This window comes from Megalobrama amblycephala, linkage group LG17 (assembly GCF_018812025.1).
Source record: "Megalobrama amblycephala isolate DHTTF-2021 linkage group LG17, ASM1881202v1, whole genome shotgun sequence".
In the NCBI taxonomy this organism is placed as follows: Eukaryota; Metazoa; Chordata; class Actinopteri; order Cypriniformes; family Xenocyprididae; genus Megalobrama; species Megalobrama amblycephala.
The window spans coordinates 34,008,162-34,027,089 of record NC_063060.1 but is presented as its reverse complement, the minus strand read 5'-3'; the positions used below and the strand labels follow the sequence as shown (position 1 = coordinate 34,027,089).

The 18,928-nt window shown below is 35.7% G+C and overlaps 1 protein-coding gene across 1 annotated transcript; it reads right to left on the bottom strand.

Moving 5' to 3' along the window:
* Positions 1 to 7,595: 7,595 nt before the first annotated feature.
* On the bottom strand, positions 7,596 to 17,391 carry LOC125251870 (proline-rich receptor-like protein kinase PERK14). Its single transcript, XM_048164974.1, has 3 exons — positions 16,926 to 17,391; positions 14,946 to 15,009; positions 7,596 to 8,682 (listed from the first exon to the last, which is right to left on the bottom strand). The coding sequence occupies exons 2-3, from the start codon at positions 14,951 to 14,953 to the stop codon at positions 8,382 to 8,384; spliced, it is 309 nt and encodes a 102-aa protein (XP_048020931.1). The 5' UTR covers positions 14,954 to 15,009; positions 16,926 to 17,391; the 3' UTR covers positions 7,596 to 8,381.
* Between the last annotated feature and the right edge of the window lie 1,537 nt (positions 17,392 to 18,928).

Sequence of the window (18,928 nt, the reverse complement as noted above, 5' to 3'; positions counted from 1 at the left end):
CTTTGCCATCACAGGAATAAATTACATTTTAAAATATATTAAAATAGAAATAGTTATTGTTCATTACTGGTGAGCAAAAGAGATTATTAAATCATAAATTAATAAAAATATAAAAAAAAGGAGAAGAAGAAATAAGCCTTACTCCAGACCAGCAAACTTGTAGGTTTTACCACAAACAAAACCCACTTTGCTTTTCATGTGGCTTTGTGACAAATACAGATACAGAAATCAACCTCTTCCTCATGCTATTTTCTGCTAACTGATGTGGTTTGAAGTAATTCTTAAGAACCATTTCAACCTTTTTCTGAAGTCATATTTCAACATTTTTAATTGTGCAAGATCTATTTGTGAAATTTCACCAGTAAAAGAGGAAATTTGTAATGTGAGAACATTCAAGATAAATATCTGTCAAGCACTCTTGTCCATGTCAGTTTTGTGCTCTGTTATTATGGAGAAATAATGAGATCATTACCCAGAGATACTGTCATAGAGGCTGAGAGAGGCCTTTATCTTGGAAGCTGGCACATCACCACAGATGAGTGAAGTTTTGGATGCCAGTCAGTGTCTCATTAACACATGGCTAATGCTCTTTGTCAGTATCCAGGCTTACTTATGCAACCCATGCTTTGCTGGGGACACATGCTAATGGCGGTCTTGAATCTGGGTTGGCATCATCTATAGTGGTACAAAGCAGACAACATTTGGTGGCACAATCCAATGCGGTTGCCTTGCAGAGAAACCCTCACACAAGAGCTTCTTATGAGCTTAAGTGATAAATTACTTCTTATTAATAATTGCTTTCCATCTACAGCTTAGTACAGTTTGTCCACTGGCTGCTCTCACTAAAACACTCTGGTTTGAAAACAAACAGAGGGAGTGCAGTGACAAAATGGAGAATGAAAGTAGATGAACAGATTAAGCATGAGTTGAAGATGAGCAAAACACTGAGGATTTCAGACAAAATAACATGAGATAAAGACAGAGGATAAGGTGAAGCACAGGTATGAGATCAGAGGATAGAGAAAGCAAATAGAGGAAGAGCAGGAGATGAAATAGCAGGGAGGATAAAGAAAGCAGAAAGAAAACAAAAAGCAAATATAAAGGCTTTTTTCCTTTTGAGTTCAGATTGCACGTCCTGATTTTGCCGAGTTAGATGTGTTCCTGGGATGATATATTTTGTTGATCCTAGTACAACACACAGCAAAATCTCCAGAGTTAAATCAACTCTGCTCAGAGTACATATGGTCCCTCTCTAAATAGTGTTAAAATGACACTGAAGCAGAGTTAAAGTTAATGAGATAATTAAGCAATTAATTAAGTGATGATCGTGCATTAGTGATGAACACCTGCTGTTAACAAGCAGAATCACTAAAGAAAAGAGAAACACAAGAACAGTCTTATTAATTGCTTAATTATCTCATTAACTTTAACTCTGTTTCAGTGTTACTTTAACACTATTTAGAGAGGGACCAAATGTACTCTGAGCAGAGTTGATTTAACTCTGGGGATTTTACTGTGCATTCCTGTCCGAAAAATTAAACCCTATCCATATCCCTACCCCTGAACCTAACCCTACCCATAAGTTATCCCTAAAACCAGAGGGAAATGATAGGTGAATAACACTGATGTTGAAACACCTAACCCTGGTTGTAAGCCTAAACTTGACATAAACTGTAAACTTCTTCCTCAAATCTGATTGGTTGATTGGAATGTTGTTCCAGAATCAACAAAGATGTTTATCCAGGAACATGTTGCACTTGGTGAAATCAAATTTTGTCATTATTTATTTATCCTCATGTTGTTCCAAATCTGTATAAGTTTCTTTCTTCTGCTAAACACAAAAGAAGATATTTTTAAAGAATGTTGGTAACCAGACAGTTGCCATTGATTTCCATAGTCAATGACATTGTCAACGGCTACCGTCAACTGTCTGGTTACCAACTTTCTTCAAAATATCATCTTTTGTGTTCAACAGAAGAAAGAAACACATACAGGTTTGGAGCAACATGAAGGTGAGTAAATGATGACAGAATTTTCATTTTTGGGTGAACTATCCCTTTAAGTATTTTAAAGCTGCTATATGACATATTAATGAAACTGGTGACAGATGAATAATTGTATCACAGACATACAAGCATTCCCCACATGCAATCCATACACAACTGCATGCTATTAGCATATAGCATATCATTAGACATATAGCAAAGCAAAAAGTGAAATGCTGGATTGATACGAGGCTGTTGCACATGTCACAGCGATGCATTACAATTACTTATGCATGATACCACAAATAATGCCTATGTGGTACGGTACAATCCCTTAAGAAGACCTGCTATTGTGTCGCTTTTTCCATTACACCAATGAAAATCCCAAAGCATGACATACAAATAAAATAATCTAAAAATGAAAAGACAAGATATAATAAATCAAAATAAAATATATTAAATATATATATAAAATAAAATTATTATCGATATTACAGCATGCAAAAAGAAAAAAAAAAAATCTAAACAAGTGACCAGATTGTAAATCTGTAAACTGCACTAGAAAGAAAGAAAGAAAGAAAGAAAGAAAGAAAGAAAGAAAGAAAGAAAGAAAGAAAGAAAGAAATGTACACAAACTAAGAGTCAAATGGGCCAGACTGAATCAGATCCTCTTTTTTTTAATTATCTTAATAGTTTTGCAGAAACGGACAGCACCATTAGGAGAACTGTGGATGAGTGGTCCAGAATAAAGCCTCTTTATCTAAACAATAAAACCATTGAAGAGAGGATTTCAGGGGACAGATCAGTTTCATTTTCCCCCAGCTTTGGAAGCACCATTTGAGAACTCCACCAGCACACAACCTGAAAATGACTAGCAGAACAGGTCACTTTTTCTTCTCACATGAAGAAACATCATACATATTTATCACTCAAACATTGTAGAAAAAAAAGAGACATCAAATAAAAATGTTTGAGGACTTTTTGTTCAGAAGTACTGCCCTTGATTTGGCCAGCATGAAATATCCATAATTTATTGTACCCAAGGTGCTGAACTAACTGCAAGCCAAGCCACAAATTTCACAGGACCAAGTTTTATATGCTCAAAAGTAGCAAAATGATTTAACAAGGATTGCTTAGACCTATCTGTTGCATCTTGCAGATTCAGGTGGAAGCTTCAAAGCTTCATGTATTGCACACTGTGTTTGTATATGGTCTACCATTCTATGCTGTCTACACGATGTGTTCTTTGTTATGGATTTAAATGTCTTGCACAATTTGATATAATCGCTATATGCAATGGCATTGGCTCTTGTTCTGGACTGGGCAAATATCCGTTGTCCTTATGATTGATTGTATGACTATGATTTATTGTGAAGCATCCTTGAGCTCAGGAAAAGCACTATATAAATGAAACATATTATTACTATTTTTTAGACAGTAATTATAGTCACATTTTAAACATTTACAGTGGGTACGGAAAGTATTCAGACCCCCTTAAATTTTTCACTCTTTGTTATATTGCAGCCATTTGCTAAAATCATTTAAGTTCATTTTTTTTCCTCATTAATGTACACACAGCACCCCATATTGACAGAAAAACACAGAATTGTTGACATTTTTGCAGATTTATTAAAAAAGAAAAACTGAAATATCACATGGTCCTAAGTATTCAGACCCTTTGCTGTGTCACTCATATATTTAACTCGGGTGCTGTCCATTTCTTCTGATCATCCTTGAGATGGTTCTACACCTTCATTTGAGTCCAGCTGTATTTGATTATACTGATTGGACTTGATTAGGAAAGCCACACACCTGTCTATATAAGACCTTACAGCTCACAGTGCATGTCAGAGCAAATGAGAATCATGAGGTCAAAGGAACTGCCTGAAGAGCTCAGAGACAGAATTGTGGCAAGGCACAGATCTGGCCAAGGTTACAAAAAAATTTCTGCTGCACTTAAGGTTCCTAAGAGCACAGTGGCCTCCATAATCCTTAAATGGAAGATGTTTGGGACGACCAGAACCCTTCTTAGAGCTTGCTGTCCGGCCAAACTGAGCTATCGGGGGAGAAGAGCCTTGGTGAGAGAGGTAAAGAAGAACCCAAAGATCACTGTGGCTGAGCTCCAGAGGTGCAGTCGGGAGATGGGAGAAAGTTGTAGAAAGTCAACCATCACTGCAGCCCCCCACCAGTCGGGGCTTTATGGCAGAGTGTCCCGACGGAAGCCTCTCCTCAGTGCAAGACACATGAAAGCCCACATGGAGTTTGCCAAGATGGTGAGAAATAAGATTCTCTGGTCTGATGAGACCAAGATAGAACTTTTTGGCCTTAATTCTAAGCGGTATGTGTGGAGAAAACTAGGCACTGCTCATCACCTGTCCAATACAGTCCCAACAGTGAAGCATGGTGGTGGCAGCATCATGCTGTGGGGGAGCTGCAGGGACAGGACGACTGGTTGCAATCAAGGGAAAGATGAATGCGGCCAAGTACAGGGATATCCTGGACGAAAACCTTCTCCAGAGTGCTCAGGACCTCAGACTGGGCTGAAGGTTTACCTTCCAACAAGACAATGACCCTAAGCACACAGATAAAATAACGAAGAAGTGGCTTCACAACAACTGTTCTTGAATGGCCCAGCCAGAGCCCTGACTTAAACCCAACTGAGCATCTCTGGAGAGACCTAAAAATGTCTGTCCACCAACGTTTACCATCCAACCTGACAGAACTGGAGAGGATCTGCAAGGAGGAATGGCAGAGGATCCTCAAATCCAGGTGTGAAAAACTTGTTGCATCTTTCCCAAAAAGACTCATGGCTGTATTAGATCAAAAGGGTGCTTCCACTAAATACTGAGCAAAGGGTCTGAATACTTAGGACCATGTGATATTTCAGTTTTTCCTTTTTAATAAATCTGCAAAAATGTCAACAATTCTGTGTTTTTTTGTCAATATGGGGTGCTGTGTGTACATTAATGAGGAAAAAAATGAACTTAAATGATTTTAGCAAATGGCTGCAATATAACAAAGAGTGAAACATTTAAGGGGGTCTGAATACTTTCCGTACCCACTGTATATGAAGGACAGTCATAAATCCACTACTGCTGAAACTATTTTGAGAGTAGCACTCGAAATGCAAAATATTACATTGTGCTTGGTTTTAGTAAGTTTATTACAATTTAAAATAACTAAATAAATATATTTTAATATAGTTTCAAATGTAATTTATTCCTTTGATGGCAAAGATTAATTTTTCATGTCATGTGATCCTTCAGAAATCATGCTGATTTGGTGCTCAAGAAACATTTCTTATTATTCTCAATGTTGAAAACAGTTGTGCTGCTAAATAGTTTTTCAGGATTCTTGGATGAATGGAAAATTCAAAAGAACAGCATATATTTGGAACAGGAACCTTTTGTATCATTGTAAATGTCTATACTGTCACTTTTAATCAATTCAATGTGTCCTTGATGAATAAAAGTATTAATTTCTTTAAAAAAATTAAAAAAATCTTTCTGACCCCAAACTTTTGAGCAGCAGTGTACATGTAATCATGTGCTGTCTAGAGTCATGGAAGGTTAGGAAGCCCCACAGTCATGGCTGTTAGACAGAAGATAAGAGAGCAGGCAATAGTGTGATTATCAGGGTGGGTCACTGTAACTTCACTCTTATGCAACACTAGCCAGCTAATCTACAAAAGATCTGTATTATACCAATTGTTGTATATATACACTGTATTTTGGTTTTAGAGGCAGGAATTAGAGGAATGGAATACATCATTCTTGAATGCAGCATTAAAAGCATTATAAAGACATCTTCTAAACAGAATCAGTGATTGTCAGTTTTATATAGTTATAATTATTCTTACTTTTAAACTATATTCATCAAACAGCAGGCCATTGTGGAAAAAACAGATACTCTAAAAGCTTTGTCAGAGATACAACTTGCAGATTATGAATCAGTTTTGTCTTCAAGTATTTACCCATTATTGTTTGTCATAATTAATACAAAATTGTGCAAACAGGTTTGGGGTAGTGTCAAATATACTGTCCCACTTAAGTGGCTACCAATGAAAGAAAGCTACTACAATCCATGTGGAAAAATGGATGTGTTGCTGCAATTAGAGAGAGAACACTACATCTTTTTATCATGATAGCATAAGTGATTCTGCTCTCTCTCTCCGGGGGTTCTACCACTAATGTGGAAGTCATTTCCAATTGAGCCTGTAGCTTCCTTTGTATTACAGTAGGGAGAGAGCAGGGACTGTTAATAACGATGAAATAATAATCCTTCAGAATTCAAGCTTTGAAATTAGGAAAATATTTTTACTTATCTTATTTTTACTTATAATTCATAGAGAAACAAATGTTGTGTGCACATACTTGGTACATTATACTTGGTATATACTTCATTACAGATTTTACATTGAGATTTTTACTGACCCTGCCCATCTCCACATTGTTTTTCACCTCAGCGTCTTTCATAACCATTTCAGAGAAGCTAATGTTTCAGTACATAGTTATTTTACCTGTAAACCACTGAAGATTACGAAAAAAAATTCAATTCAGTGATAAATCATGTTTTAGTAAAAAAATTAACCTGCTGAATCCTTTCAAAGCATGGCTCATTACTTTCATGTGACTCTCACTTCAGGCTTTTTCATGAACTTTGTTGAATTCATTCATGCTCTTTCCATGCAGTGTGTGGAAGGTGTACGAGTCTTAGCTCTCCTCGGGGGCCATGTACTGGCTCACCGAGTGGGTGGAAGAGGGTGCGGTTTACTGTTCTCTCTAATCAGACTCCAGCACCTGGACGTGCATAGTATAGGGCTTCTACTTTTCTGATGTAAGCCTCTTCTTTATGGTTTTCAACGCATGTTTAAAATGTTATCAATAGCTCACACGAATAATGAGAAACTGAATAACTGAATAAGGACATGGTATATATATATATATATATATATATATATATATATATATATATATATATATATATATATATATATATATATATATATATATATATGTTACTATGTAGATGGCAAAAGTGGCCCTCAGTGTCATTTAGCAACACGGCTGGTAAACGCAGGGCAGTCTCATAAGGGAGGCGTCACATTAATGTTTTCATTCTTCAAATATTATCATATAATTGCATATCTACACATTATACTTTTTTGAAAGAAACTGATGGATTAAATGCATTAAATTGAGTAAAAGTGACAGTAATGACATTTATAATGTTGCAAAATATTTCTATTTCAAATACATGCTGTTCCTTTTGCACTTTTTATTCATAAAAGTTAAAAATGTATCACAGTTTCCACAAAATATATTAAGCATTACTGTTTTCAACATTGATAATAATAATAGAAATATTTGAGCATATTAAATACATTAAAAAGTAATAAATTACATTTCAAAATATATTAAAATAGAATTTTAATATATTATAAATAACATTAATATAATCTAAAATAAATAAAAAATAATATAAATATAAAATTAATATAAAATTGTAATAATGTTTCACAATATTACTGTATTTTTGATCAAATAAATGGCCATGATGGGTATTCTTTTGAAAAGAAGAAGAAAAAAAAAGAACTTTTGAATAGTGGTGTATATTAAGTTACTGTAATGGTTTAAGTGGCTGCAATGAGTGCACAATCTAATAATGAACATTCAGGAGGATCATGGAAAAACACAATCACTTCCAACATAAATGAGCCTGGACAAATGAACTAAGGAAACTCAGGGTTTAAATACATGGAGTATGTTTAGTGTAACTTAGAAACAATGAATAACCATGGAAACAAACGAGCAAAAGGAGTACAGGCAAAATGGCAACAGAACATAGAAAACGAAACCAAAACAGAACTATGACATCACATCCCCCTTCCGGAAGGCACGCCCCCAAGCTGTAAACAAAGTCCAACTGAGGAGGGAGGGTGGGGGCTCTGGAAGAGGACTTGGAGCAGGCAGAAGCCAGTAAACCAGGTGAGGTGACAAAGGGAGACACCAGGGTGGTGATACAGGTGGGAGGAGCCAGGAAGGATCCAGGAGAAGCAGGAGCCAGACGGGGACCCAGAGAGCAGCCAGGACGATAGCCCACGGCAATAGGAAGGAGCCATGGTGAAGACTTTGCTGACGACACCTGAGGGACGACTGACGGACATAGGACTCCACCTCCATTGGCCTCAGGCACAGACAGAGAACAGATGGGACCTGGTGACACCGATGGTCCTGGATGCCAAGGAAGAGAAGCAGTGATGAGCATCTGAGCTGAAGCAAGGGAACCTGAGGACTGAGGTTGAGCCATTGGGACTGAGGACTGAAGTGGAGCAGAAGGGAAGGTGGAGCCAGAAGGAGCAGAAGGGGTGGAGACTGAGAGACAGAGAGCAGCTGATCAAGGAGAAGCCGGAGGGACGAGGGAGCCCGGTGGAGCTGTAAGGACGATGGCATCTGGAGCCAAGAAAGGGAGGAGCCAAGGCGAAGCCAATAGGTTGATGGGCTGAGGTGGAGAGACGAGATCAGGGGCGAGCTGGAGACCAAAGACCCAAGGCAGATCCACACAGAATGGCATTAGAGGATATGTCAAGGGGCTGAAGGGAACCAGTGGAGGTGGGGCTGACAGACTGGCTGATTTTGGAAGAGGAGGTGGGAGAGGGAGGCTAGATGGGAACTCTGGAGACACAGGAGACTTTGAGCTGGGCAGGACCAGGAACACATGCAAACTCAATTAATAACCATGGAAACAAACTAGCAAATGGAACACAGGTAAAACAGGAACATAACACAGAAAACAAAACTACATGTGACAGCTACATTTTAAAACCATGATATCCATTTTTCAGACCCACATCCTCAAAACTAAACATAACCACATTACTAATTACTGCCTGTTCCCATATATAGTAGTAGTCAGACGTGTTGAATTCCATGTTAGTTATGGCCTCATCAGGGAGGATTATTAGCAGAGCAAGACTCAAAGTAGCCTTAATATAATCATAAACATCGCAAATGAATATAACTGATGAGAACACCAGAACACATGCACACCATGGAGAATGTAGCTTGAACCGCTTTACCGTTGACAAATATGTATATATTTTATGTGGCAATGAAATGAAAAGTTATTAAAACTAAGTGTGGGAAACAATGATAAAGTGTGAAAAGTGTGGCCAATTTGTGGATCCGTACAGGCAGAGTGTGTTTGTGTGAGCTATGTTTGCTGTGCAAAGCTTCTGTCCATTGAGACTCCGGCTTCTCATGTTGCATTCATGCCTTTGATCATAATAGCAATTTTGCAGGTATAATGAACCCAGCTGTGGCAAAGCCTTATACACTTTAATGGTGCCAGGCAACAACCAGTACCTTTAAAACACAAGCTATTCCCACAGCACAAAAGGCACAGTCCTAGATCCGGGTGAAGGCAAACAGAAACTAATACATTCACATTCACACACCCACTCAAAACACACATGCACAAACACTTCAAAATGGTTAAAAAGATTATCTCTTTAAATGGTACAATATTGTTCTTTCTATTACTTAAACTTAAATCACATTTATCGACATATTGTGTAATTGTTTCCATTAATTTGACCTCAAATGTTCTATTGATTATCAATGCAAAAGCCAATACAAAGCCAATGAAATGCAGTTAGCATCTAACCAAATTGCAATAGGAATACAATATATTTTATATATATATATATATATATATATATATATATATATATATATATATATATATATATATATATATATATATATATATATATATATATATATATACAGTACAGTCCAAAAGTTTGGAACCACTAAGATTTTTAATGTTTTTAAAAGAAGTTTCGTCTGCTCACCAAGGCTACATTTATTTAATTAAAAATACAGTAAAAAACAGTAATATTGTGAAATATTATTACAATTTAAAATAACTGTTTTCTATTTGAATATATTTCACAAAGTAATTTATTCCTGTGATGCAAAGCTGAATTTTCAGCATCATTACTCCAGTCTTCAGTGTCACATGATCCTTCAGAAATCATTCTAATATGCTGATCTGCTGCTCAAGAAACATTTAATGTGTACAATTGTACAAAATATTTGTGTACAATATTTTTTTTCAGGATTATTTGATGAATAGAAAGTTAAAAAGAACAGTGTTTATCTGAAATCTAATCTTTTGTAACATTATAAATGTCTTTACTGCCACTTTTGATTGATTTAATGCATCCTTGCTGAATAAAAGTATTCATTTCTTTAATTTCTTTTCAAAAAAATAAAAATAAAAATTCTTACTGACCCCAAACTTTTGAACGGTAGTGTATAATGCTACAGAAGCTTTGTATTTCAGATAAATGCTGTTCTTTTGAACTTTCTATTCATCAAGGAATCCTGAAAAAAAAGTACACAACTGTTTTCAACATTGAAAATAATCATAAATGTTTATTGAGCAGAAAATATGATTAAATAGTGATTAAAATCAGAATTTTTGGAGGGCTCCTGCTTGAATTTGGACCGCAACAGATTAATTTGGCCATTGTTGTCATTCAATTTCATGTGTTGTCATTTTACGGTACACTCAAAAAAATAAATTGATTGAACATGATTTGATCATAGCACCCATTATCCATCTAATCAAATAAAGTAACCTTGGATTGCTTTGAATATTTTATATGAACACAATATACATTTGTAGTTTAAACATGATTTTAATATGTCAATGTAACTTCTTTGCAAGTAGTTTGTATCAAAATGTTTGTATCGTGTTAGTGGTGATGCACTTTAATTCAACAAAATTCTGCCTTGTTACACCAACTAGTTAATGTCTTGTTCATGTATAGTTTTGGTAATTTAATGACTATCTATATTGTTGTTTCAATTAGATTTAAATTTAATTTGATTTATGCAAATAATGATGTTATAAGGTTTATGATTTATGATGCTTTTGGAAAACACTATCCAAAGCACTACCATAGAGATCACTTCATTATTAAAGTGAAATGATTTTTTGTTAGCTGGTCCTCAACCCAAGCGCTACACTTCTCCACAATGGTAACCCCCAAAACCACTAACATAACATAAACTTTTAAATACCAATATAATATAACAGTAACTATTAAAAAGACACTCAATTTTCTCATGTTGCGAAAAAATGCTTAAAATAACACTTTATTTCAACATTTACTCTTTCAGTTCAGCCCCTTTGCAAAGCATGATGGGAAGTAAAAGTCCTGTTTGATTAAATCCTGGTTGGGTTACTTGATACCTGTTATTTTAATATGAAAACATCAAGTTAAGTCAAAGAGTAATCATTTCAAGTCAATTTAACATGAATCAATCACATTTAAACCAGAAACCTGATACAATGGTGTTGAATCAAAATAAATTGTTTAAATAAAGTGAACACTGAACAGCATCAAAAATCTTTTTTTTTTTTTTTTTTGAGTGTATGACCTGGTGTGAACGCATCATAAGGTCTATAGAACAGAATAGAATAGAATAGAATAGTCTAATTAATAGAATGGTCAGTCAATTGAAACCAATTAAACTGTGTATGTTATTGTGAAAAAGCTTTTTGGTCTGGCAAATGTGCTTGGAGAGGTCAGTCCCTCCTCCACAACTGCACCTCTAGACTCAACAGGAGTACAGCAGAAGGATTCCCAATTAAAACAAGCGTACCTGCATGTCCCTTCATCAGCGAAATAAAGACAGATTGATAGTTTGCATTTCATTAGCCCTGTTCCCCAGGCTGCTCTGCAGCTTCAGCACCCACACATTGAACAGAGGCCTTCCTCTGACACAAGCCAAGACTCAGCAAACCTCTCTTTCTGACCCATCCCTTACCCTTCCCCCTTTTTCGTTTCTATATCTTACCCTTCCTCTCCAAATGCTTGACTAGAGATGGTCACCATGGCAACTGCCTGTTCATCATTTATCATGAGCTGGAAATACAGTGGAATATAATGCAGAGGTTCTGGCATAATGGGGTCATTGTTTAATCTGTCAACACAGCATTTTTGATTGCCACAACATCTTCAAGCCATGTGCTTATCTTTCATGTCTGCCAAAGCAGATTACGTTTATTTTAGTTTGGGGTAGAATATAATTTTTACAGCTTTCGCCACATGGCTTGAGAATGACAAATCACAGCATCCCTTGATGCAGTTTAGATGTTACATTTGAATACACATCCCACGCTGACAGTATCAAACGCTTGTGAATGATTCAGAGCTTTATTAATTTTTCACATGCTGCATTTAAAGAAGTTATCTTTGCAGAGAAACACTGTCTACAGCTTTATTCCTGTGTGAAGTCTTTAGATAAGAGGTAACCTGTAAAGAAGGCAAGCGTTCCCAGCGGTCTGAATGTGACCTGGATATCACCACCAGCTTGTCAGTGTCGTCCCTCTACCCCTACCCCCACAACTACAGAACAATTTATATAACAGCCTGCATGATGAGAGTACTACAGTATTGTACAGTGAGGTACAGTGAGGATGAGATTTAAGCAGGCCAGTCATGTTTTAGACTATAAAGAGCACCAAGTCTAATTGAGTGCAAAAGTGTCTGCCCCCTTTTTCAGTGGCACTGGTTCTGGAAGTTTTTTTGTTTTTTTTTCATTAATTTTTCCCATAGGGATTTTAAAATAGTCTTCGTTAAAGAGTTTTAAGCCATGAACCAAGCCAATCAGCTATGAGGTGAATCATACACAACAAACTTTGATTTGAAAATCAGACAAAAAGACAAAAAGTACAAGACTGTGTATTTAACGGCTTAAGTGGGGGAAAGAACTACAATCCCACGAAGCATTGCGAACAGCATAAACAAATGAAAAAGAAAGAAATGTAAAACTATACTCATTATTGGGAGATCGGCATGTCATTTGCAGTGCTTCATGGGGGTGGATGGAGCTAAAGAGCTATTTTGGAGTGTGTTGCTTTTTCAACTATCTGATTGGTGTAATTTTATGTACAGAATCATGGGTAATGTAGTTTTTCACCAGGAATTCCACTGTTAAACACGATTATTTTAAAAATAAGCTGAAATAATGTGGGCTAACAGCTTCAGCAGAAGCAAAAACCATGGATTAATAACCTCTTAGCTTGTAGAAGGGCTGTCTTTAAAGGTTTAAGTTATTCAAAATCAATTTCCTTATAGAGAAAATGAATGGAGCTTTTAATTTCAGAACCCGGCTGTTGCGCTTGAGTGCGAATAGAAGGCCATTGGGACCAATGTCAAAATTAAAATGCAGAATTATCGTATTCACCTGGCAATAAACGCATGAAATTGTGGTTTGATTAAAATATGAACTAAATCTCATAATTAGTCAAATCTAAAATAAATAAATAAATAAACCTGACCCTTCACCAGTTAGTGTACATTAAAACTATTAAGAATCATTTCATTAATTAAAATAAAGCTGAAATAAAATAGCATACAAATAAAAGATGAAAAACTTCAACTCTGCAACTAACTGAAATGAAAATGAAAGGCAGGTTTTAGCAAAGAGTCAATTTTCTCCACACTGACATCAACAGACTATGTGTTTAACTCAAGTGACTCATTCTGTAATACATATCTTTTTGAATGTAATTTGGGAAATTTAAGTGCCTCACATTGACTCAATGTTTCTGTAACTCTAAATCTTTGGGTAATTCAAAGTCCTGTACATATTTACATGAAGGCTCAGGGTGAACTACAGGGGTTTGCTGTATCCTAGCAACAAATGCACACCCAAATGGAGATCTGCCACAGGGGTTTTCACTAGCAGAGGACACTGGTGATGTTGGCAACACACACACACACGCAGACGCACACTTTAAACAACATGCACACTCTAAAATCAGGACACTAAGTTGCTGTAAGCAATAACTATGAATTAAGTCAAGGATGACATTTCTTTGAGAGACTTTGCTTAGACATTCACTCTCAAAAAAAGAAGGTTCTTTAAAAGGTTCTTTACATATAGTAACAGTTCTATTTAGAACTGTATCATCCTGAATGTTTTATATGCTGAAATGGTTCTTTCTGTCAGGGTTCTTTATTCCCGCCTTTTTGTTTTTCAAATCTGTAACTGTCAAAGCCACCTCATTACTGATTTTCTGGAGGTCAGCCATGCAGTTACGCAGACTTTCAACACACTCTCAACAGGTAAATGATTTCTTTCTTAAAATGTCTATACATTTTAAATTGTAATTTTAAAAGGTTTCCTACCAATCATGTATTTTTCTTTTTAGTTTAACAGAACATATAAGCAGCTGTGTGAGCAGCTCAAGGGTGCGTTTCCCAAAGCGAACTATGGTCGTAAGTTCCGTCATTACCAATAGAGTTCAATGGGACTTACGACCATAGTTCACCAACGATGCTTTCGGGAAACGCACCCCTGTTCAGTTAAGTATACTCATCTTTTCTTTACACAAATAGAGATATTGAATTTATGATCCATATTGTTAGATTTTCAATTCACTTTATGCATAAACATAATCAGTCACAAATGAGCCGTTAAATTCTTAAAAAATAATGCACACCTGAGGTGGTAATGCGGCCACGATGTGAAGCGTCAATTATTCCGCTTATACTACGGTTACCACAGCTCAAAACTCTGATTACAGTTAGATACGTGAAGTGATATGGAACTGTAATGCGGTCAATACCTGCCTGGAACTACTTTAGCCGTGTGTTTCCCTGAAAATAATTGCACACCTTAGAACGTTCATCAACCAATCAGATTCAAGCATTCAACAGCCCTGTAGTACAAGGTTCTTTATAGCACTTTCAAAGCATGGTTCTTTATGGAACCTTATAAAAAGGGTTCTATTTAGCACCAAAAAGGTTTCTGCTATCATTACATGCCAAATAACCCCAAGTTGTTAAGAGTGTATCTAATCATGCACACACAAAAAAAAAAACCCATAGAGAATATTTTTAGTTTGGCAAGCAAACTCATTTTTATCATTACTCACCTGAACATGCCATTAAATATTCAGGGCAGCAGAGCTGAACCAGCATTTCTCTGACTGTGTTACACTGAAATACAAATCATTTTTATTCATTATTAGAAATATTTTTTTGTTTTGTTTGTTTGTTTTTAAATACTACGTATTCATTTAGTTTGATTCGTTAAGATTTGCAAAGAAGTTGCAATCTAAGAGAGACAACTTTCAGACTCCATACTTTTAATGAGGAGGAACTCATTAAAATCCCAGCAGGGATTATCAACCTTTTTCAGGCCAAGAATTCCTTGGTGAATAGAGAGATGGAGTTACTAATATTAACATCAACTTGTGTATACTGTAGTACAGAATGTATTTACATATTTCTTGTTGCTTATATTGCAGAGCTTTTAAAATGTTCATTACTGATGTACAGAGTCATATACTTGTACATTTAAATTTCCCTTAATACAATTTAATGTGGGATGAAACATTTTTTTCTGATCTTTAGCTACTTAACTTTAGCTTTGGCTGAAGTTAAATAATATATTGTATTTTTGTTTAACGCATATTCAGAAAATAATTTGAGATCAAAGAACATTTGGCCGACTGCCTACTGTATCATTGCAGAACCCCTATTAAAGACCCCTGCTATACACAGTTGGAATAATCCCCATTTATTATTGTTTTGGTTTGTAAGTAGCTTTTGTGCATTTAAACACATTTTAATAGCTTACAATGTCACAATTCTCTAAGGTTCTCTCTACCATACTCACTCATACTCGTAACACACAAATCTACAGTACTTAAAGGTCTTACTGCTTCAAGTAACTTTCTGTCTGGTCGCAGCTTTTGGAAACACCTGTTCTCAAGGTTTCATCTGACCAGCAAAGCCGAGCCTGAACAGTGATTCTATTCAATACTGAAGATCAATTTCACTCACCATTTGTGTAGAGACTTTGTTAAATAATTTGGAGCACCAACACATTCAAGACAAGAATATGCAATAGAAAATCATCCAAACTAGAAAATCTTAATGCACTGTAATATAATGTAATGTAATATACAACTTTCTTTAAGGCCTGAAATGAGATTTTACACATGAAACAAGGATCTTCTTAAGGATTTCTAGGCATTTCTAGGCTTCAGCTGTTTTATCTCAGTCACATTAAATGTCAGTGATTATATCAGCTATTATCACCTTTCATGTGTGCTACAAACAATAGATGCATTAAGATATCTGAGGTAAAAACAAAAAAACTAAAAACAAAACAGACTGGTTAAAGGAAACTGCCTGTAAAGGAAATCTGACAGAACATGTTGGGTTCATTTTACCCAGCAAATTGGGTTGTTTATTTAACCTAGCATAATGGGTTGATTCAGTTTTACTATAATACTAGCTTATTATTATTTATTTTTTTACTTCATACATAAATAAATGTTTACGGATTAACTTAAATCCTCTAAACTTGTTTTAAATACTCCACAGGATTGCATGATAATTTAGTCTATTTTCGGTTATATTTTATAACATAAAATATTTTATGTAGTTTTTAATATTGCCTACATTTAAGCTCGTTTAACAAATATTAGAATTAAAAAAATTAAACATTTAGAAGTAATTAAAGTGTAATCGACCAGTCTCTCTTGTACCGTTTCCAGCGTAACGGCGCTGGATCTCGTGCCGGAGATGGCTCGCGTTCGACGGGGGAACTGCTAACTTCAGACCGCCGCCAAGCGTTTCACTCGTAGCCGAAAAATGACTCCATAATCTGTCCATAAATAATCAGTGTACAATTCTGAGAACATATTTTAACATCCTAAGTATTTGTATTCTATTTTTTGAATAAAATCATACATTTTATGCAAGGCATCAGGCGTTTCCATCAGTGAAAAGACCGACGCGACACTCGTTTAGGAGACTCACATAGCGCCCCTGTATCTTTGCACAAAATTAAACGATATACAGAACAATAACGAATTTTTAGATAAAATAAAACGTACACAAACCTGTATTTTACCGAAGACTTGCATGCACCAATTTGACGGAGCTGCACTGCTCTCTCCTGAAGAGGCCGCAAAAAGCCCGCGATAAATAACACAACCAACCCCCAGTATCTGGGTAACACAAAAAATACCCAAACACTGAAAAAATCGCAACACGACCCAAAAGGCTCAATCTAGGACTTTTAAGATTTTTAAGAGTGTATTATATACAAATAGACATACAGCTATTAAATGTTACACAAAATTGTTATTTGTACATAGAATAGTATAATTATGCACAGCACATAGGTGGGGAAAACATTGAGGAAAGAGCATAAAGCATCTTAGGTTACAATTCCATAGTAGCCTACATGGAAACAATTATGCAGTTGACATCATAATTGCTGTCTTTTCTTCAGGGAATCATTTGTTGGAATAAGATGCTCTGATAGACACTCTGACTTGTGCAAACAACCTGTCAGTGACCTTATCTGAGAGGACTGCTCTTAATTTAACTTTGTTCCACAAAGATAAGTAGCCTACACATAAAGCTTATGTAAAAGCTTATGTAACATCATAAGGAATCAGTCTGTACTTTACGACAGTGTGAACAATCAACATAATGTTTTTTTTTTTTTTTCCCAACACATTCAGGGCAATTTGATTAAACAGATTCCAGCTACAAGTTCCACCGACAACATAAATATTTTTTGAACTAAATTTCAAAAAGCACCAATCAACTGAAAATATGCCAAGAAGTTCATTGCAATTATAACATCCTCTTTAGAGAGGAGCCTCCCCAATGTAGTTAGATGTGTTTGAGAGATACAAAAGAGATATTTCCCATCAAAGCCCATCAGCTCTCTACAGAGAGAAGGACACTGAGTGATAATCTTGGGAGTTAGTCATTACTGATTGAGAGAAGAAAAAAAAAAAGGATAAAAGCTGGAACCAGGAAGTGCAAAAGTTGAGAGAGAGAGAAGGAGAAAGTCCATCAAAAGCAGCATTAAAATCTCATCATAACATTATGTTGCCAAATATGGTCAAAATAATCTGTTTATCAAGAAAAAAAAAATGTTGGTCTAAATTACGCAATGGATCAAAGTAGGACTCAAAAGCTGAAGTTTAGGTATGTAAATTGTTGTTCTGTTGTCTTAGTGTTTGTGGGTATGGGGAGCAGTATTTCAAGATGTAGGCTAGTCTACACAAAGACCACAAGGTCATTCTCTTGTCTGTGACTTATGCATTACCCATCCCCCAATCCTCCATCTCTTGTCTCTCTCTGCCCCCTCTTTGTTTGACACTGGCCTTTCTTGCAGTCTACTGAGGCGAGACTGTTGTGCAACTATCATTTGCCAGACACCCACATTGTTGAATGAAGTTGGCCTGAATGTCTTTAACTCTTTCACTGTCCACTCACGTCAACCCATCTGATGCAAAAACAGGACTTAACAAAAACTATAGGCTAACAAAAACTAGTCTGTTATGCTCGCAAGCTGGCATTTATTTTTTTTTAAATAAAAAATACAGTAAAAACAGTCATAGTGTGAATAATGCACTTTTAATTATTCCTGTGATGGCAAAGCTGAATTTTCAGCATCATTACTGCAGTCTTCGGTGTCACATGATCCTTCAGAAATCATTTTAATATGCTGATTTGGTGTTTAAGATACATTTATTATTATTATTATTATTATTATCAATGTTGTGCTGCTTAATATTTTTGTGAAAACAGTGATGGTGAAAAAGTTCAATAAAACAAAAATATTCCACAAAAAAAGGTACTTACCCAAACTTTTGAACAGTAGTATATAAATGTAAAAAGAACAATAAAAAGTAACATTTAGGCTACTCTAGCCCAGCTCCCAAGCAGAAGTTGCATATAATGTATTTAAAACTTTTCAGATCTGAGCACACATTTCTTCTGAGCTCAAACAGTTACTTATTTGTTAGAAGAATAACAGCCTGTCAGAAATATTGCTTTTAAATAAGCTGGAAATTTGCTGAGTTGTGTAAATTTCTTTGAA